General features: G+C 43.3%; 1 protein-coding gene across 14 annotated transcripts in view; it reads left to right on the top strand.

Moving 5' to 3' along the window:
• The window catches only part of CELF2 (CUGBP Elav-like family member 2), a 484,640-nt gene extending 464,235 nt beyond the window's left edge, over positions 1 to 20,405 (top strand). For 10 of the 14 annotated variants that reach the window (XM_029078013.2, XM_039913825.1, XM_039913823.1 and 7 more), the window contains 4 exons: positions 6,944 to 7,141; positions 12,760 to 12,903; positions 14,934 to 18,178; positions 18,209 to 20,405. In XM_029078013.2, the coding sequence (XP_028933846.1) occupies positions 6,944 to 7,141; positions 12,760 to 12,903; positions 14,934 to 15,061 (470 nt within the window). In that variant the 3' untranslated portion in view covers positions 15,062 to 18,178; positions 18,209 to 20,405. The remainder of the gene's footprint in view (positions 1 to 6,943; positions 7,142 to 12,759; positions 12,904 to 14,933; positions 18,179 to 18,208) is intronic. The other 4 variants (XM_029078005.2, XM_029078008.2, XM_029078011.2 and 1 more) reach the window with 2 other exon arrangements.
• The last annotated feature ends 1,288 nt before the right edge of the window (positions 20,406 to 21,693 follow it).

The following is a 21,693-nucleotide window of genomic DNA, read 5'->3' as shown; positions in this document are numbered from 1 at the left end:
TCCCCGTGTTTTCTAATCTCTGGTAAATACACGTGGCGACACACCTGCACCAAAAGGGTATCTGTGCTTCCCAAGATGTCCCAGGGGATTGGGAGGAAAAAGAATTGTGTCTTGGTAAGGAAGGGGACTTAGAGAGGAAGCGGCATGGACAGGCCTGGGATTCAGAAGGACCTGGGTTCTAATCCCAACTCCACCACATGTCTGCTGTGTGACCGTGGGTAAATCGCTTAACTTCTCTGTGCCTCAGTTTCCTCATCTGTAAAATGGGGATTAGGAGTGTGAGCCCAACATGGGACAGGGACTGTGTCCAGCCCAATCGACTGCTATGTTCCCCAGCACCTTAGAACAGTGCTTGACACATAGCGCTTAACAAGTATAATTATTATTATAGTAAATGCTTGACGAGTACCATTATTATTATTATAGTAAGTGCTTAACAAGTACCATAATTATTATTATTTTTATCATTATCAGAGCACCCAGGCAAACAAGTCAACCTAACATGGGTGGCCTTATGCCATGGGAAGATTATACTCTTAAAAGTGAGGTGTTAAGAATTTAAAGTGGGTTTTGATGTTGTGTTCATACAGATCTATCTAAATTCAAACACAAACATAATAAGCAGGCCAGGGTACTTCTGGTATTCAGATATTAACTTCTAGCAGAAGTAGGCCAAAGAGTCACTGGAGCATAGATCAGTGGGTAAAGGAGGTAGACATAACTTTGCCTGGAAATTAAAGTCAATCCTTTGCTTTCCTCTTTCCCTCTCCCGCTGCCCCGCTAGAGTAGTTTAGGATAGGCAAATTCAATCCGAGAGGTGCTGATTGGACTGTCAAAACGGTTGTCAGGGAAGACCCCTTTGCAAAGCTGAATTGTTTTTTTGCCAGGAGTCATGGGGTGGGCATCTCTCGCCTTGCCTGTCACTCCCAGCAGTTACACCCTTTGGAGACTTTGCTTCCGGAGGGTCAGGTTCTCTCACTGGGCACCACGTCTCCTCTGCCTGCCCTGGCACCGAAGCTTCAGTCATTCCATTTATCCAGCTGCCCTAGAGAGGCAGCTCTAGTTTCAGCCCCTCCGTGAGCTTCAGCCGATCCTCGCGCCCGCCTCCCCAAGGCCCCGAGGTGGTCGTAAGCTGACGGGCCAGCCGGAAAGGATGTCTTCCTCAGCAGCATGTGCTCACTTGGATTGCTCTGCATGGTGTCCTTCTGTCAGTGTCGTCTGGCTCTTGGCGCGGTCACGTTGTTTTGTTGTGAATTCCTCCTGTGGTCACGAGGGACTGGGTTGGGGTTGGACAGGAAACCGTGGTCAGCTAGTGCATGGGGCCTTGTGTCGAGCAGGTGTTGGTTCTGGAAAGGGTGCCGACTTAAAGTCTCTGCCATTACAAACGTGGCAATCTAGGGGGTTCCTGGTGCCTGAGGAAAGATAAGAAAGACCATTTCCGATTTCAAATGCTACCATTTTCTATCACATGAGCCGACGCATTGTTTGTGGGCACTGAGTCAGGTACGCATGAAAGGAGAAGCCAGCCCTTCTGATTTGACAGTTTGTATCAGGGAGTCACTGTCGGCGCTCCCAGTGAGCTAGTGACATTGGGTGTTTGTTCCAAGTTTCACAGTTCCTGGTATGGAGAGGACTCTCTGTCTCATAGGTAAAACTGTCCTCCACAATAATATCCCCAATAAACAATTACCTGACTGGCTTCAGCTCCTGCCAAGCCACAGATTCAGCCACACCCTTGCTCCTCCTCATTCCTGCCAAAAAGCACTTCCTGTCAGGGGATGGAGGTTGACTTTAGTTCTTCTTGAGTCAGCAAACTAAATTCCCTGGGGTGAGGAGGGACCAGGGTAAATGAAATATGTAGTTAATCCCAAACCACACTTTTCGGTCTTTGGTTCCCATCTCTAGGAAAAACCAGCCAGGGTGAGGGTTACCATTGTTCCCTCCCCATTTGTTCTTTTGAGGGAGAAGAGGAGCAAGATCAGTGATGTCGATTGCAGAATTGTACTTTCCAAGTGCTTAGTTCAGTGCTCTGCACACAGTGCTCAATAAATATGATTGAATGAATGAATGATAAGGCGGCAGCTGCAGGGAGAAAAAGCAGAATCGATTCATAAATCAACGGTACTGATTTACAGTCCTCTAGACTGTGAGCTCATTGTGCGCAGGGAACGTATCTACCAACTCTGTTATATTGTCCACTCCCAAATGCTTAGTACAGTGCCCTGCACACAGTAAATGCTCAATAAATACAATTGATTGATTAAGCACTTACTGTGTGCATAGCACTGAACTAAGCACTTGGGAAAGTATAATAAAACAGAATTGGTAGACACATTCTCCGTCCACATCAAGCTTACAGTCTAGAGAGGGAGACAGATGTTAACATAAGTAAATAAATTATAATACATAATTTACAGATCTATACATAAGTGCTGTGGAAGCTGAGGGAGCAAAGAAGTTGAAGAAGCCATATAAATGAGTTCTTAATTTATACATCGTAATCTTTCTTGTCAAACATGTCCGTCCAAGAAAATATATGTTACTCTCTGGGTGGATTTAAATGGATCAGCTTATGAGTTTCTGTTTCAATTATAGGATTCCTTTTTCCAAAGATGCTGTTCTTATCATTTAAATACGTGTGTGTGTGTGTGTGTGTGTGTGAGAGAGAGAGAGAGAGAGAGAGAGAGACAGTGAGAGAGAGAGAATGCTGAATGGAATTATGTCCATGTAAGAATTACTGCACTAAGCAGTCATATGCCGTAATGATTTGTACATGTGCATAATAGACGAGAGATCCAGGGAAAGGGTTTTTTGCTCATATACTGTGCTGCGTTATCACTCCTCTTGTAAATTATTTTCATATGTATGTTAGAACTATAAAGAGATGTGCACTCTTCTCCATGCATTTGTATTTATGTGCTCTCACTATTTGTATGCTTTTCTGCCTTAATGCACATTTTTGACAGGCGTTTTGGCTAGAGTGGAACTAGGGAATGTGATTCTGACAGAATGAGCCTGCTTGGGCTCTCGGAGTGAGGCATAGGAAGGGGTGAGTACACTATAGTGCTGGTATTGATTTTTAACATGAGGTTTTGCTGGAACATGATCCAGAGGTTGAGAAGAACTGGGTGTAAATGCATGGAGGAGAGGGACGAGTATTCCTGTCAGAGCCATCAAAATCACCGAGTAACGGGATGCAGCCCCGGGGATGGGAGGTAGGTGAGGTGGAAGAGGTCAGTTAAGTTTGATGACCAAAACCTTTGGTCCAGCCCCACCTGCCTTGGTCTGAGGCCTAGCCCTTCCTCGAGCCTTTGATGTTGTGTGGGGGTGGGGTGTTGAAGGTCATTTTTCCTGATAGTCTAAGGAAAAGACTTAGAAGAGGAAAGGCATCTTGTTCGAAAATGTGATTTAGGATCATTCTCCTGAAAGCATAAATACATTTAACAAGGCGAGTCATCTCCACAGTGTAGGAGGAAAGAGCCTGGGGCAGTGGCTACTGCCACTGCTTCATTTCCTTTTCTGTTTCATCTTCTTCAGGAGTGATTTGCGGGACTGCAAACTACAAGAAAGGCCATGCCACAGTAGTGAACTAACCCCAAAAAATGTATAGCTGGCAGACTGATGACTAATCAAGATAACATGTTATCATAATACTTGGCTCTGGTGTTGGGTAATTATTTCATCACTTAGCATCTGTATAGTGGAAGATGAAATGATATATCTTTTTGGGAGCATTTATCTTGAGCTAGCAGTGGCCAAACCCCAAGTGTGGGCATGAAAGAAATGATACAAGCTCAGCTCCAAATACTCCAAGGAATTGGGTAAGCGGAAATAATTCATAAGTTTCGGGCCAGATTTCTCCTTGTCTTACCAAGCTCTGCTGGAGTGTCTTTTCATCCTATTTTAACTTCCCTTACCCACTCAACTCAGTGTGTTCTAGTGGATAGATCACAGGCCTGGGAGTCAGAAGGATCTGGGTTCTAATGCCTGCTCCATCACGTGCCTGCTGTGTGACCTTGGACACTTATGTTCTTGTATCTACCTCAGCTCTTAGAACCACGCCTGGCTGATAGTGAGCGCTTAGTAAATGCCACAATTATTATGATCATCAACTCTTCCCTGGTCTGTATCTTTGCTTTAGGTGTTATCCTGAGGGCTTAAGGTCCTCCGCACACAGCAGTCAGGCATGGCAAAGAGACTTAGCCCCTCACCTCCCCATGCCCAGAGAGGCCTGTTGGTTCTGCCTCCATCTCAGGGTTCAGTGCACATTGGATTAGGTGGTTCTGTACCCAGATTAGAAGTTTGGACCTACTTTAAAGGGATCCTAGGAATTTGGTTTACTATAGCCTAAGATGACTGAGGTGATCCAGGATCCATTGTAGAGAGGCCCTGGAGCTAGGCCGGAAGCGACTGGGACTCCCAGAGTCCACTGGAGAAGAGGTAGCATGGAGCTACTCCAGACCTTGGAGATTCCCACTGAGGCTGGATTGGGACATGACCAAGCTCTGGGAGTGTGGGGGAGGGACAGTGGCCGTCTGTCCCACTGCATCCCCTCGGGGGGAGGTGGAGAGGAAGAGAGAGAGAGAGAGAAAACATTCTGAAATCCTGTGATATTTTTCCCAGGTTTCAGCCAAGGGTCAGCTCTTTAGGTTTTGGATTCCTGAATATCCTCTCTCTGTGGAAAGAGATGCATGTAGCAAGATAACAAAGAGATTGAATGAACTAAGTAGGAAATTTGTTCCCTCCCTCACTTCCTGGGGATGATAAGCAGTATTATCAAGAGGACAGTAGTGAAAAAGCAAGTGAAAGCAGGTACAGAACTTAATTATCAATTCTCCTTACTCCAGATTTCTAATTGAACTCAGGACAGTCATTCCCATGTAGAGATTTTTCTCCCCAACAAAGTTCTTCACCTTTAATATCGCTGAACAGTAGCCCAAGTCTTTAAAGCATTTTCTTTCCAAATCCCTTCCAGTGATTGGGTTTACTGATCCAGGGGTCTGAAGGCAGTGATACCCTCACTTCCATGTCCTGAATTGGTATAAAAGTTAAGTGTCAAAGCAGGATTCAAGACAGAATCCCTAGACTTGCCAGACTCAGCAAACACTAAGGGGTTAGAGAACATCAGAAGCAAAAGTAAAAAAGAAACGTGCTAGCCAACACCCATTTCACCCCAGTCAACCTATGATGTGATTCAGTTTCCTGCAGCCTAGGACATCTTGGTTGTCTTGGTATACTTTTGCCCAACGATTAGAATGATGTGAAACCATATCTACCTGGAATATAGATTCCTCTGTCACCACTCATTTGGTTCTGTGGAAGAAAGAGTTGCTGAACGAAGTGCCTTCTTGCATTTCACAAGATCCAAAAAATTGATCTAAACAGTACGAATACATTTAAAAACAATGGTACAGAACCCAATCAATTCAGTCCCATAAACAAATATCAAATGTAAATATATATTAATAATAAGAGATTGTGAATTAAATGTCTTTGTGAACATTTGTAAATATTTTATTTTCACAGTTTTATCCTTTTTATCTTATTCAGCAAAAAGACACCTGTTCTTCCATACTGTAGATCATTAGCATTCACTAAAAAAAGAACACACAGCTGTTGACAAGGGCTTTCATATCTCAGTTCAAGTCAGTTAGAAAACTTTAAAGGTTGAGAGGGAAGAGAAGCATGAAAGGAAGGAGGCATGTGAGTCTGGACTACAAAAGTAAAGTATTATCTTAAAATGAGAGTGCTCCATAAGAAATACTGGTATGAAAATTCCATAGCACTGTATTGCAAAATAGCACTGAAAGCAGGATGTTGTAACAGGGATCCCTGTAACTTTAGCAAATGAATGATGCTGTGTGAGTGAGAGAGTGTGTGGGTGTGTGTGTGTGTGTGTGGGAAGCTAGAGCTTGAGCTTTCTAGCTCATATACGTCACAGATGGATTTCAGTATCCTTTCTCTAATAGTGATTCGTTCCCCCACTCTCTCCTCCTTTCTCCTCCTCTCCCTCCGTAGACCAACTCTGTTTGCCCAATTGCTCAAGGAAGGGCCATACCAAGACCACCATTCACTGGCCTCCCTCCTTATATCAGACAGATAATTGCTCTCCCCCACTTCAAAGCCTTATTGAAGGCACATCTCCTCCAGGAGGCCTTCCCTGACTGAGACCTCCTCTCCTCTTCCCCTGCTCCCTTCTGCGTCACCCTGACTTGCTCCTTTCATTCATCCTCCCTCCCAGCACTTATGTATATATCTGTATTTATTTAGTGATTTATGTATATTAATGTCTGTCTCCCCCTCTAGACTGTGAGTTTGTTGTGGGAAGATGTCTGTTGTTGAATGGTAGTCTCTTTAGCACTTAGTTCAATGCTATGCACACAGTAAGCCCTCAATAAATACAACTGAAATTGAGTGAATAAGCCACAGTACAAATGTTCTGTCATGGAGCAGCCATTAGATAGCCTCAGGGCTTAAGACTTTCTCTCATCCATCTCCAATTCTTCCACTTCCATCTCAGTCCCCCGCTGCGAAGAGCTGTGTGTGAATGATTCCACTATAAAGAGTGGCTTCTGCCATTAAACACGAGTAGAGTCATGAGGAGAGAGAGCAGCATCTCCGAAACAAAGGGTTCTTGCCAGGAGCAAACTGCATGTGAACAAGATCCAGATGTCCAACTTGAGTGCCCAGTTGACTTAAAACCAAAATTATGGGGCTTTATTTTTGTTCTTGTTGTCGTCGTCGTTGTTCGGTGTAACTGTAACTCGTTCTTTGTAACTGTGATGCTTCAGGTGGGTCTGTGTCTTCAGTTCATTTTGGTGATGTGCCAGCTTGCATGCCCTTGCCTTCCATGTCCTTGTGTCAAATGATGCTCCGACTTCCTATGGAAAGCACTAATGAACAAGTGCAATTTCTCTTCTCTATTGTTGGGTTTTTTGTAAAGTTGCTCAAATGCTCTCAGGTATGGCGGCTCTGAACGGAGGACTTGGCGCCACGGGCCTGACGAACGGCACGGCCGGTACGATGGATGCCCTCACCCAAGCCTACTCAGGAATCCAGCAGTATGCGGCAGCTGCCCTGCCCACGCTGTACAGCCAGAGCTTGTTGCAGCAGCAGAGCGCGGCCGGCAGTCAGAAAGAAGGTAAGGCCGCCCACCACCGTCCTCGCTCGCGAACTCTGCGGTGCTGCGATCTAAATTGAGCCACCGCTAAAGAAAAAAGAAAAAAAAGTCCGTTTTGTTTTCGTTTTGACTTTTCATGGATATTTTTCGGGAGAAACCGGATCGGCCTAACCATTTATTTTAACCTTTTCTCCTTTCCTGTTCAGTGTTATATTTTTTTTATCCTTTGATTTAATTTTGTCATCTATCCTTCAAGGTGGATGTGCTGCCCATTGTGTGTTAATGTGCAAATTGTTCAGCTGCTGTTTGTAAAGAGACACTAGTTATATTTTTTTTAATGGCCTGGATCGCTCTTTTTTTTCCTAAATATGATATTTTTGGATGTTGGGAAGGATAAAACAATAACATGTTGTGTGGGTGACTCCTTCTCTCTTCCCCCACCCTCCCTGGTTTTGTGGCTTTCCACGCACCCTGTGATTGTGTAGCTGCTTGTTATTAGACTCTAGTTTTCAGGTTAATGACAAGATCCGCTCTTGGGATTGAGGGGTTCTTTGTTTAATTGTGGGTCTGCAGGGGAAGCAAATAAATGATTGATTGCCTCTCTTTCTCTGCCAATAGAGCAAAAAAAAACCTCAGGAAGTTAATGCTAAGAATAAATTAATACTCATTATAAAATGTTTAGTGGGCCAGGATGAATAAGGGTAGCTTGTACCTCCGTTTTCTTCTGTGTTTGGTCGCTTTCTCCTAAACGACTAGCTGCTTTGAGACAGATGGGGGAGATTAGTGTGTGCTTTCCAAAATCGTCACTGTTGTCACTTTTTCCAAATCCTAAATGAGGCAGGAAAAGAGAGTTAGGATATGGCGGTTCTAAGACTGATTTTTCAGAAATTTTCTTTTGGCGCCTTCCCCTCTCTCCTTCTCCTCCCCTTCTACCCCCCAACCCCCACCCTATAGTTTCTCTCTGCTTCTGTCTAGATACACTGACTTAAAATGTGGTGCTTTTGTAAGCAGTAGCACAGTTTCAGCCCCTGAAGTTGTAGCTTTTTAAGGGACACTGACAGCTTAAAAGTTACATGTGCAAAAAAATGTTTGTGATCTGTTTATTAATAACATCGTAGACCATTAAATGCAAGAAGTCGTAACCTCATTATTTTTCATCATTTCTGCTCTCTCTTGACCTTTGAATTTTAATTTTGATGACGGGAGTTAAAAACCACACAGGGCTCAGAAAAAGACAGAGCAGTGGGGTTCTTTAAAGCATAGAGGGAAGTGCCCCTTTCCTTCTAAAATCCCACATTCACTGACAGATCGCTGTCTCTACCCAAGGGCCGAAAGATCAGGGAGACAGGTGCCATGTAGGCACCTAGACATCCTGTCAGACACTTATTCACTCAGCTAGAAAATGGCCCCTTCCCACTGGGGAAATTATAGCCAATCTCCGTTTACCGCTTGAACGGAAACCTTCGCAGCCACTGTTCCTCTTGGCACAAAGCTGGTTTTATTCCTCACAATGAAAGGAGCCCCCAAAACAACGTGATGGACTCTTGAGTCCTCACATCATGTGGCTAAGAGGTTCATCGGTACTTTAAGTTCCTACGGAAAGCATGGCAGTGCCAATGGAGTTGGGTTTTTCCCATCTAAGTCCACTGGGGGAATTCCAGCCACAGCTGGGAAGGGTAAACCATTTCTCCAGACAGCAGAAAAGGACAAAGAAATAAATAAACTCATGCCCTGCCTGCTTTGCCGCAACCTTGCCCATGTTCCCACACTGACCTGTGACTGTCATTGGCTAAGGCACTGAATGACACTTGCATCCTTGATCCCTTGTGAATAAAATCTCACTGGAAACCATGTTGGATAAATTCCCGGCAAGAGTTCATTTGCTCCCCAAATTCTTATTCCCAGGGAGCATTTTGCTCCCTTGGATAATTTAGCATGAAGCAGCGTGGCGTAGTGGATAGACCCCGGGCCGGGGAGTCAGAAGGTCTTGGGTTCTAATCTTAGCTCCGCCACTTGTTTGCTTTGTGGCCTTGGGCAAGTCACTTCACTTCTCTGTGCCGCAGTTCCCTCATCTGTACAATGGGGTTGAAAACTGTGAGCCCCTTGTGAGACAAGCTGATAAACTTGAATCCACCCCAGTGCTTAGAACAGTGCTTGGCACATAGTAAGCACTTAATTACCATTATTATTATTATTATTATTATAGATTAGAGTCAGAAGCCAGCACGAGCATGAACCCCTCTACGCAGGCTAATGTGCAGGATGGTATATGTGCCATATGCTCAACACATATGGTCTGTGTGCATCAGCAGTAACTTAGTAACCTCTCTCTTTTGGAGACACTATTTTTCTAAACCAAGAAGCCCATGTCAGTTCAGTGTGAAATCCATATCCCTAAGTCCATCAGGCCCAGAAACTGTGATTACCTCCCCCTGTTCTCCCCAACCTCCCTTGAGCTTCCCTGGTTTGCAAGAAGGAGGTTTAGACATAAAGGCAGCTGCAGCAATTCAGCCTCCCCATTATGAACTGGGGAGCCCTAGCTCAGGTGGTGGTTGGTTTCTTGGAGCACCATAGCCCTAATCAGCAAGACCCAAACCTCAGGCAGGAGACAAAGAACTAAACAGCTGAGTACTCTGTGCATAAACTGAAAGAACACTCATTTAGAACCCAGGCCACAGAGTGATGAGTGGAGTTGGGTTTTCCTGTCCCACCTTCTAGTTGATTGGTTGAGGAGGGGATGTCCGGGTTTTGAAGTGAGAAGGGGAGAGGGAGGCGATCCCACAGACTTTGGGAAATAGGACCTACAGGCTCTAAGAACTCAGGAGAATTTAATCCCAGGGTTCAGGGGGCAGCTTCCTCCTTGTCTCTCCAGAGCCCAAGAAGAATCTCCCTTTGTGCCCACCCGATTCACCGCATGCTGACAGTACAGTCCTGGCTCTTCCCTTGTCTGCTGTGTGGCCTTGGGCAAGTTACTTCACTTCTCTGAGCCTCCATTCCCTCATCTGGAAAATGGGACTCGAGATTGAGCCCCATATGGGACAGGGACTGTGTCCAACCCAATTTTCGTGTATCTACCCCAGTGCTTAGAACAGCGCCTGGTACATAGAAAGTGCTTACCAAATACTACAGTTATTATTCTTATTACAAAGAAGCCCTAGACTCTAACAGGGTCTCGAGACCCTCTTCCTGTAACAATCAAATGAATCTCTCAATCAGAGGCATTTATTGAGCACTAACTCAGGGCAGAGTACTATAGTAAGTGTCTGGAAGAGAACAGTTAGTAGACATGGCCCCTGCGCTTGAGGAGATTACAGTCTAGCAGGGAAGACAGACACTAAAATAATAGAAAGGAGGAAAGAGATGGGGGGGATTAGGTAAGGGAGTTTGTGTTGAAGTAATAATGGTTTGTAAGATATGTACATCAAGTGCTACGGGAGACTGGTCAGCCCTATGCTTTTCTCTTATATTATGGCTTAGTTGGCACAGTGACCTTCTGTTTGATTTCCAGGAGTCACCAAGTCCTTCGCCTTCCAAGCCAGACCCCTTAGCCCTTTCTGTGTGCACAATTGACTCCTTGGAGTCAACCTGACTGGTTTGACCTGACCTCTGAGCTAGATTTTGCAATGGGTTCTTCCAGCTAACAACAACAACAAAACTTTCCACTGCTTTCTTTTTACGTCACTTGCATGGTTTTAGAGCCACTGCATTAATATTTTGTTTTGTTAATAAAAAGGCATGGAAAACATTTTAAACCTTTTTAAATCTTAATCTGGGAGCCTATTTCAGGGCCCAGTGTCTCTTTAAAATACAGACTGCCCCCATCTTGCTGGGCTTCTAGTGGGGACCGGAGAAGAGAAGGTGCTCTGGTTTTTATGTCCTCTGCTTCTTGGTTTTTCCTCATTTCCCACTGGTGACTGGTGGTTTGGTGTTTGGTGAGGAGGTTAAATTGAAGAGGGAGTCAGCCCCAGAGGGAACTATCATCGTAGCTGGGAATGCTTAAACAGGGCCGAGACATTTCAGGCTTGTTGTTTCAGGGCTCTGAACCCTCGGTTTCTCCTCAGAATTTAGGAAAGTCCCATTCGTTGGAAGGATTTTTTTTTTTTTTTTGTCTTTTTTTGTGGGAAGAAACTTGGTTTGACTTTTCCTTGTATCCTGCCAGGTGATTTTCTCCATTTCATTTTTACAAAGTTCTTTTTCCCCCCATTTTTATTTTTTCTCTCCAACCCATACACCCCCCTGTCTAGGGCAAACATTGCAGCCCCCTCCCCTCAGGCTCCGAGAGGGGCAGACAGTCCTGGTTCCTCTAATGTGAACACCAGTTGCGGCTCCATGAATCAATCTGCTGCAGAAGGTACTCCACCGGCGTGTGGCCTGCGCTCTCTCCGCCCTCCCCAGACCGCAAGCACATCACATCGAGACCCAGCCAGCCTTCACTCACCATTATACCTGGGGCAATAATAGCGACTTAGACGACTCAGGAACCTGCTGGAAGCCACACTTGCACTATCCCTTTTGCTACCCCTGAAATGAAAGGCTTCCATCAGGGTTCAACTGAAGGATTACTTTCTAGTCGTTTTTCCCCTTCCTTCCTTTCCCCCCCTTGCAGACCGCTGTGGTAGAGTTGGGCTGAGGGTGGGCTGCGACAGTAACCAGCTGGTGTAGTTGAGGAAACATCGGTGCCGAGGGTCTTCTGATCCTTCCTTTTGTTTCCTTCAGTGCAGTTGTCTCAAGGAAAGTGACTGTCTCGAGGGGGAAATGGCCGCTTGACTTCCTGATCACATCTGCCCACGTCCCGGGCCAGGATGGAATTTCTCAGTCAGGGGCATTTACTGAGCGCTGACTGAGGGCAGAGCACTGTATTTGGTGCTTGGGGAGTACAGAAGAGTTGGTAGACGTGATCCCTGACAAGAAGCTGCCAGTCTAAACCCCCTCCCATCTCAGGGCTGAGGTTCAAGCCTTCTCCTTTCTGTATTTTGAATCCCCAGCTGCCATTATAATTGGTATTATCTGACCGATCTACGGAGCAATTGTTAGAGATTTGACCATCGGAAAACCGGGGTGTTGGTAGAAAGCAGGAAGTCAGAGAGGCACTGATTCTGCCCTGGCTGCTCCTATTTCATCCAGTACTGGGGGTTGGGAGGGGGCGTCTACAATCTACACCACCACCTGTCCTCCTCAGAGACTAAGGTGGTCCGTGAAGCGTGACTCTCACCTGATTTCCCCCCCACACCCCCGACCCCCCCACACACACTTCAGTCAGCCCCGCAGGGGCAAGAGGAGCCAAGAAATTCTGTAAAATAAACCAATCTGGCCCAAGGGAGCAGGCGGAGTCATGAGGGACTGTTCTTCCCCAGTCACTTTACTGATCATAATCACGTTTTAAGAAAACAAGACAGTGGCCCTAAGACACCAATAGTAATACCTCCGAAGAGTCTAGGCATCAGGACAATCTGGAGAAGGATTGCTTTTCTAAAAGAAAACCACATTTCAGCACTGACATTTTGTCCATCTACTTTGCTTTGTTTTAGTACTCTAGAACAACAAGGCTTAGCCTGTCAGTCTTAAAAGTATTACTGAAAAGAGGCAGAAAACCCCTGATCGGATTTGTACATTTCACTCTGATGTTTCTTTCTCCTCAGGTCCAGAAGGAGCAAACCTCTTTATTTACCACCTTCCCCAGGAGTTCGGAGACCAGGACATTTTGCAGATGTTCATGCCTTTTGGAAATGTTATCTCTGCTAAAGTCTTCATTGACAAACAGACCAATCTGAGCAAGTGCTTTGGTATGCAGTAGAGACCAGCTAGAGTAAAACATTGGTGCGCTCCAGTGGCAAGATGTGGGAAGGAAAAAGATGGCGGATAGGATTTTAAGAGTCAGAATAAAATCTACTCTGTGATTTGAATGGGTCAGAGTATATGTGGACCCGGCTGGTGAAACAAAACAACAAAAAATGGAGCGAAATTCCTGTCCTCCCACAATTAGGCATGCAAGGAAGGGAAGTTAAATTGTTCCCTATGTTGGGAAATGTCATTTGCTATACTATTAAGTTGCCTATTGCAGAGACCTAATTGTCAACTATTACAGGACTAAACCTCATCTAGAAATTTCTGTCCATTTAACCCGATCTTAAACCTGGCAGAAACCCAGGTGGGGAGAGTGCAGAGATGGGACAGCACATGTTAGTGACTGGAGTCATTTCCCAGCTGCCAACTAGCCCATTCCAACCTCAAATCACCAAGGATCCCAGTTGTCATGGAAATGAACAACAAGGTACAGGGTGGATGTGGTCCTCTTCACACTGCAGAGCTGGTGCTTGTAAGAGGGTCAGGGCTAAGAGTAAGTGCAGTGGTCAGTGACTATCAGTATGAAGGAAATGATTGGAAAGAAGAGGAGAGCAGCTTAAAATTGGGCTGCGTAGTGTCTGAGTTTCACCGTGCCTTTCTCCCTGAAGTCTCCTGGTAGGATCTAGCCCCATAACAGTAATTATACTAATTGTGGTGTTTCTTAAGCACTCACTTACTTGCCGAGTACTCTGCTAACCACTGGGATAGGTACAGTATAAGCAGATTGGGCACAGTTTCCTTCCCATCAGGAGCTCGCAGTACTTAAATTGGGGAGAGATCAGGTATTCAATGGCCTTGGGCATCAGGACTTTAAAACCCAGTTCCCCCACCGCTAGCATTTATCAGGACCTTCCTGCAGGTTGGTTGCATGAACAGAGAAAGCCATGATCTGCCCCCCACCCCCACCCCACCCCCAGAGAGTACATAATCTGAGCGAGGAAAAGGAGGAAGATGGAATTGTAAGATGTGGAGCCTGGAGTCAGAGTGTGGCTTAATCTGCAAAGGAACAGTTTGGCCAAAACCCATAATGGGCAACCAGTCTAAAGAGACTCTTTCGGGTTCTCCGACTCCATTAAAATAACACCTTTCTAATTTCAGACCTGTTGCCCCAGGAAGGTCTGAAATCCATCTGGTTATGGGGACTTTGTGTCAGTTCATCAGAGATGGAGAGTGGTGGGTGAATGTGAGAGCAAGTATGTATTTGTGGTTTTTTAAACTACAGTTTTCAAATGTCTGATGGGCAAACGATCAGGAAATTGCTGAAGCAAAGTCATCCTAGCACACTTCCAAGCTGAGGCTTTGGGGTTCCTGATTAAGTAGACAGCAAGAGACAGGTGGGTTTGGTGAGGAGTAGGTTGGTGCAGTTTTAAGGAAAACTGTCATACAAGTCTGTCTTTCAGATAGGATGCAAAAATATGCACTCCCCAAGCCCTCCATCCTGTCCACTATTACCGGTGTCGGCGCAGGGACGGTGAGTTGGGCTGGAAGCTGCCCCTTCCTTTCTTATAGCCAGATTTCTTGAAGACATCTGTTTGCCTGACTAGGAGAAGTAATAGTAGGAGCCTTCAATCTCACCTCACGCTCCAGGGCCCTTGCTAACTTGCCAGATCCTCGAGTAGATCGTTTGCCCAGGCTACCAGCAGACCAGGAGTTTTAACATTTCTCCACCAAAAGGCCACTCGCTTGTGGCTTAGCTTTTCAGGTGTTGAGAAATGAAACCCCAATCCAGGGAAGAGGGATGGGAAGCGGAGGGCAAGGAGAGCACAGGGCATCGTGGTCAATAGGAGTAGGGAAAGAGGGCAGGTACAGCACCCCGCCTCAGGTCCGGTTGCAAAATGCCCACCCTCCCATTTGCCAATGAGCTGTACTGTTCTAATTGTGTCTCTCTCTCTCTTTCTCTCTCTCGCTCCCTTCCTCTTCCCCAACCCCGGGTTCTCTCTCCCACCCGGCCCTGTTCTGTGTCTTCCAGGTTTTGTTAGCTACGACAATCCCGTCTCTGCACAAGCTGCTATCCAAGCTATGAATGGCTTTCAGATTGGCATGAAACGCTTGAAGGTCCAGCTGAAGCGCTCCAAAAATGACAGCAAACCTTACTGATCTTAACCCCAGATGCTCACTGCTCTTATTTTAGCTTTTTTAGGGTAAGTCCCATGAGCCGACCTGTTGAGTCTCAGCAGGGAGGCGAGAGAGGACCACATTGCCAACTTTCACCAAGAGAGACAGTTATTTTTACATTAAGCCTCCCTTCCCCGTCCCGCCCACCTCCCCAACACTCCATTATTAAAATTTGGGTTACCTTTTTCCTACCGAGTAAATTCCTCCAGTCGTGCTACTGTATTCTCTTTTATTTTGCCGCTTTATCTCCTCGTTTTCTTTTTTTTTAAAAAAAAAAAAGACACACAAACACACACAGACAAAAAAAAAAGGTGTCACCTTGAGAATCTAAAAGACATACTCTAATGTGCAATTTAACTCTGAAATCACTGGTGCCATGTGAGCACTTCAAGGGGAGTAAATGGCTGCTGAGCAGGACACCAGCAGTTTAGAAGTTACTGTGGTGGCCGAGAGTGAAAGTAAAGCCAAGAGAAGCACTTATTTCTAAACCAACAAAAAGTCTTTCCACTACATTGGTTTACTTAAGAAGGATTTTATTTTAGGGTTCAAAGAGACATGACATTTATGGGTCAGATATTACACTGGTTGTCTTTATTTTGCTATTGTTTTTATTTTAGTTTTAGTTTTTAGAAAGGATTAATGTAAAAAAGATTTAGAGATCTGTTTCTTAAAGCTACAGGGTTTAAAAAAATAAAATAAAAATGAGTGAGAATACTTGATGTTTCTTGAAAGATAAATTTAATAATAATAATAAATACATAAATAAAAAGAAAGCCACAGGCCTGTAAATTTTATTTGTAAAAAAAGCATTTCTATTTTTATACAAAATTTTTACTGCCTCAGAAATAATGGAAGTTATTTATTGCCTATTGTTAACTTATTGGATACCTAAAGAGCAGTCTCTGTGCTAGCTAGATCCTTTTGAAGTAGTCTCTAGAGTAATCGGAGCAGGAATGGGCCTTTTTTCACCGTTGAACCCTAGACCTAAAGTTCATGCTTTATCCTCTTGTTGTTTGTATTTGTCTGGTTATTTTGTTCGTAGTTTCCATTACCTAGTTTAAAGTTCGGTTGTCTTGCCTTTCCCCTTATGTCACATTTGTTGAAACTGGTTCCTTTCCCCACCTCCCTCCCCTCACCCCAAAACCACCCGAATCCATCCCCTCTGTGCTCTCTCTGGATGGATTCCCTTGGGGTCTCATTGTGCTGTGGACAAAGATTGTTAGAAATGCAAATTATGTGAACGGCTCCTAGGCTCCTCAAGATGTGAGATTTGCATTAGTTTTCCTCTGCACCCATGAAAGTGATTTTGTTTCTGCTGCATAGATTCTGTGTAACTTTTTACTCTTCCTGTTTTTTCCCTAGACATCTTCATGCCCGTTAGTTCATCGTTTGCCTAGCATGTCCCTGTGGCGTCTCAAAAAAAAGTTTCATCGTCCCGTCATTGTTTCTGATGTCTTTCTGACCTCACATCATATTTGGTTCTCCTACTGACCTTTGACCTAGTTTGACCTTTGAAATTTGCATGACCTCATCTAGCTATGAATTCTGGGAAGTCAATGTGAAAAATATTGCTGCATTCATGCAAGACTGAAATTTATTATTAGACAAATTAATTATAGAGAAAAAAACCTGTGGCAAAAATGTTTCTTTATTTCTTATTTTTTTTTCTTTTCATAAAACAGACTTGAAAGTATTATACAGGGATTGGCATTCTTCCCGGTCACTGGTAACAATAGCAATATGTGTCCAGGGACACAGAATGTTGGTTTCTAACAGACTACTTCCAAAAACAGTTTGAGAAAAAAAACTGTCTGATTTTAAGTCTCTAGAGGTCTGTAATAGTTTTTACATTTTTCAGGCAGTGTAAAGTTTTTTGATAAGGCCATTTTAGGTGGCTCACTTTCTCATTAAAATATATATATAGAACCACTTTTTGTAGATTAGTATAAAAAATATTTACCCTGTTTTGGGGCAAATGCTACCTATTTGTGTCACCTTTTGCTGAACTGACTCACAGTTAGACAATCCATGGTTTAATGCACATGAAATTACCTATATTTTATACTGTTTCAATGTACAGGAGAAAGGTTACTGTAAACCGTGTTACGTTGGTGCTTCTGTGAATTAAGTTGTGGTTTCATCATGAGTCTTATGGTCCTAAGTGTTCTATGTTGATAAGACAAGTTTAAAAATTGGTTTACTTGAACAAAACAAAAAAAAAAAAGTTTCAAAAAAAAGTTGTTTGCTTAAAAAAATTTTCATGTGAAAAAAAGAACCTATTCCAGAATAAGTTTTGTGTTGGCTTGTGAAGCATTGATGTCATTTTTTTTTATTGTGGACAATTTAGATGTGTTTGTGTTCAGCAAAATGTGATCTGTTTTTTTCTTTTAAAGGAAAAAAAAACAGTGAAAATATATAGTGCCAAATTCCAAAGGTACTTCCTTCCTAGAGCTTCAGTGTGTTTCTTGTGAGAAGTAATTTGATAACATGGGTATTTTATTATGTGTTTTGTATAAATCCCTAATATTTAAAAAGAGGTTAAAAAGTTTGTTAACTTGCTATCCTGTGGTCTTGTTGCCTGAAATTGTTATTGTTTGTTATTTCTCTTTGATGTTTTTTGTAAGACATTGTATAAGTGCCCATGTTTCACTTTTTTAACCACTCTGCACATCGATGCTGTGAAGGCAAACCTCACAATGTATTTTCTTCATAATATATGGAAACCTCTAAGGTGAGAAAGTTTTGAACTTTTAACCCTTTCTACCCAGAGCTGTCTTGAATGTTGATATCTTTTATACATTTATCATTTTTCCTGGGGTTCTTTTTTGCCATAGATCCCGCCTTGTTTATGGTCTCTTTAATTCACGGTTGGAAGCCCCAAATGCACAGGGCAGATTTGAAGGACAAAAACATTTTTCCACTCTCTAAATTCCTTACCCCCCCCCCCCCAGCACCCCCTTTCTGAAGAGCCCTGTGTTTCATCTTGGCTCAAAGAGCTCTTAAGGTGCTGCTGAAAGAAGCTTCTCAGTATTTACTAAACACAGAGCTCAGTGCAGCACCTGATGAAATCTTAAAAACCCAGTATGCTTTTGGAGTCAGGTACAGTAGTGCGTATGCTTTTGGAGTCAGGTACAGTAGTGCTTCCTGGCTGGGAACTTTTGAATGTGCAGTGCAGTTTGAACTATTATTTTTTTTTTCTGGATAAAGTTTACAATAGGCTGACGGGCTGGGGGAGGGAGTCTCTGACCTGCCAGTAACAACTGTGCAAGCAAGGTGCCCGGATTAGAAGCGAGTAGTCCTTTCACTGCCTTTTTCTGTTCGTTCGTTGGATTTGAATGCATTTCAGAGACTGCACAAGTGAAACTTGCTTCTTCATTACTGTCAATCAAAACCGTTTGCCAATCAAATACCTATCAGCATTACCCGCTACTGTTTTTTTAAAAGTGCCATATTTCTCTGCACAGTCATGTAGAAAAAAGATCATGTAAGGTCTGAAAAAAAATGAATGCCATTAAAAAAAAGCAAAACAAAAAAAAACAATCAAAGCCCTCTGCAAACAGGTCATTGAAATCTTGTGGTGCAGTTTGGTTTCCTTCTCTCTTTCCTATCCTCCCTTCCCTCCACTCTCTCCCCACCTGCTTCCTTTGGTTAATGTGTGTGGATGTGAAAGCCCTGGGTTGAAAAGGACTAGTCTGTAATGATGCAAAAAAGTTTCCTTCTTATAGCACATGCACTTATAACTAAATGATTTTTATTCTCCTCACACGTGTTTACTACTGCTGAGGCCTTCCTTCATCCTTCGAGGGCTATTTTGTACTTCCTGCAGCAATCTGCTTATGAACAAAAAGTTATCACACCTATGTCTCTCTCATATATATATTATATACTGTATAGGTATATATACATATATATATGAGCAAAAGAGAGCATCATTTGAATCTCTTAGACTGTTTCACTCAGAATCTTCTCATTTGTCAACCACGTAAATTTCCAAAGTTTTTTTAGTTGTTTTTTTTTTTTCCAGATTGCTTCCACATCATAATTTACCTCCTTCCCCTCTTCCCACCCTCTCATCTACCGGAGTGGATTGAACTCAGTTCAGTAGGAGGTTTAGGGTGAGGTCTTTTATTTGAGCATTTCTGATTTAGCAGGCAAGCAAGACAGTACATTGCATGGGAAAGTTTGGCCCCCTTTTTTTTTAATTTGTTGTCATTATTAAGCAAGTTATACTCCCTCTTTAGAGACAGATTAGCTCCAGATCCCTCTGACACTATGAAAAAGCAAAGCTGCAAGAGGGTAAAGGGCCCTAGGCCAGAAGAAAATGGGGAAAAAAAGCCACAGGGCAATTGCTGAAAGAAAAAAAATCAGTCATTTTAAAACTGAATTAGAGATTTGCAATGAAACGGCAGTCCTCAAAGGCATAAGTTCATCTTTCTTTCACCGTAGGGGTTCTAGTTCTTTGGCTTGTGCAACTCTGGAATCATTTTACTGTTTCTGTTTTTATTATCTTAAGTGCTAACGAACAAGGAAAAAAAAATCTGTAGTTTCATTACCTTTTTGGATAATGTCATACAAAAAAATGTATTTGTGTTTTTTTTGTGCTGTGAGAATTGTTGTTTGTAGACTAATAATACAATCATTTTGTTTGGAATTACAAAATAGTTTTTAAGTATTGTCTGAGAAAAGCCAAAGTTAATGCAACCTAGTGGAAAACTGTAAGACCATTTGAGTATTGTTTCTGTTTTATTGGTGCATTTGGATTTTGTTGTTTGATGGAATTTGAGCCAAAAAACAAACAAACAAAGCGCAGGCTTTCCTATTTCTACACCTGATTGTACTTATGCATTTTGTACCAGTGGAACTTTTTATACTGGAGATTAAAAACAATGGAAATTTTTGAGGGTCACTCGAGTGAGCCCCAACCACGACTGATTTCGAGTTTGATTTCTGGTTGGTAGAAAGAAAGTTGGTTTTCTTTTGAGAATTAAAAACTTTGGCTTGATTTCTTTTTTTCCCTTTGCTTATATCTAGCGTTAGAATTTTGTCTAAAAAAAGCGGTAAGTTTCACTTTTTATTCTGTATTGTGCAGTTACACAATAAGGTAATTAGATTAGGAGTACTCAGTCACTTTAAGTGGATAAATGTATTAGTTAAAACTTTAGGGGTTTGCTTTTTTGCTGTTTAGATCAAAGTTTTTTCTGATTCTTCTGTCCTCATTGTGAACATAACCGTGTAGTTGAAACAGTCAAACTTATTTTTGTAACGTATGTTATTGTGTGATGCAGTTTTTTGCTTCTGTCTCCAATATTAAACCATTTTCCTAATACTTGTCTCTCTCTCTCTGCGTGTTGTATTGTTGGTGGTCATTATGTGTTGGTAATACATCTACACGCCTCACTGTTTCACGTCCCTGTTTATTTTCTATTTGTTGTGTACTGAGATACAGTCGATTCCACCTAAGTGAATAGCTGATTGGGGAGAAAGGAGGAACTGTGCACTTTAGCGACCCATGGTTTTCATACACCAGATCCATTTCAACTTTTGCTTCCTAAATTGAATCCCATTTTTTCTCACAGGTGTTCGAGGGTGCACCTTAGATACCCGCCTGCAGAGTTGTACTGGAAGGCCTCTGACCACAAATTTTCTTTCTCTCTCTCAGACCCCACACCCAGTGCTGAAAAATCATACTCTGGTGCTGATATCAACCTGGAATCAGTTAGGGGTTTTTCTGAGTAGGCTTAAAAAACAAAACAAAAAAGGCACCCGGACGTTCCACTCACCCTGCACAGTAACCAGTTGACTGACTGTCAAACTCTTCAGAAACTAATTGCATTTTCAATCGAGCTAAGACAGCTCAGGATAAACGCCCCTAATGAACAAGAGACATATAAATTCATTGGATTCACGTGTGTGTATCTGTCCATTGGTAGATCTCCATGTGGAAGCTCTTGAATGATTTATTATTTAAAAGCTACATCAATCAGGGAGCAGGGTTAATTATTAAAGCTAATGGAGGGAAAAGCTAACCCCAGTCCTCAAAAGAAGTAGTCTCCTTCAGAGCTGATCAAGTTGTCACGTGCACGCACAAACCTTTCCACTAGTCCTGAGGTGTTAACAACAGTCAAGCACATCTTCACCTCCTGACTGATCGCAGATCTAAAACTTTGAAAGACTTCCCCTTTTGCCTCTCCCCACCTCCACATATCGACACTTCCTGAGTCCTCTCTGGACCCTAAGCCACAGACCCTAGTCCCCCAAGTCTTATGCTCAGGAATCTGATTGTTTTTAAAGTGCTCTTAAGAGGTCTATCAACACTTGTCCCTCTCCCCTATCCCTCCGTCCCCCCTTTCTCAGACGCACAAGCTTTGGCTCAGACTAGGCCCAGTCTAAGGCCACTCTCCTCCCACTGAATAATGAAATCCCCATTCTCTGCCGCCCATGATTTTATCCTGGGGTTTCAACAGCTGATGGCTCCAGGACCAGGTGCCATCTTGACCTTTTCTGAGGGGCCAGGTGTGGACAAAGGATTCCTTTAGCCTTCAAGGCCACCAAGCTATAGCAATGGCTGCAGGTGAGCCCTGCCTAGCCTGACGTCTTTGGAGTTCAGGCTTCCT

The sequence above is a fragment of the Ornithorhynchus anatinus genome, chromosome 13 (assembly GCF_004115215.2).
Source record: "Ornithorhynchus anatinus isolate Pmale09 chromosome 13, mOrnAna1.pri.v4, whole genome shotgun sequence".
NCBI lineage: Eukaryota > Metazoa > Chordata > Mammalia > Monotremata > Ornithorhynchidae > Ornithorhynchus > Ornithorhynchus anatinus.
This window is presented reverse-complemented; position numbering and strand designations above follow the sequence as displayed.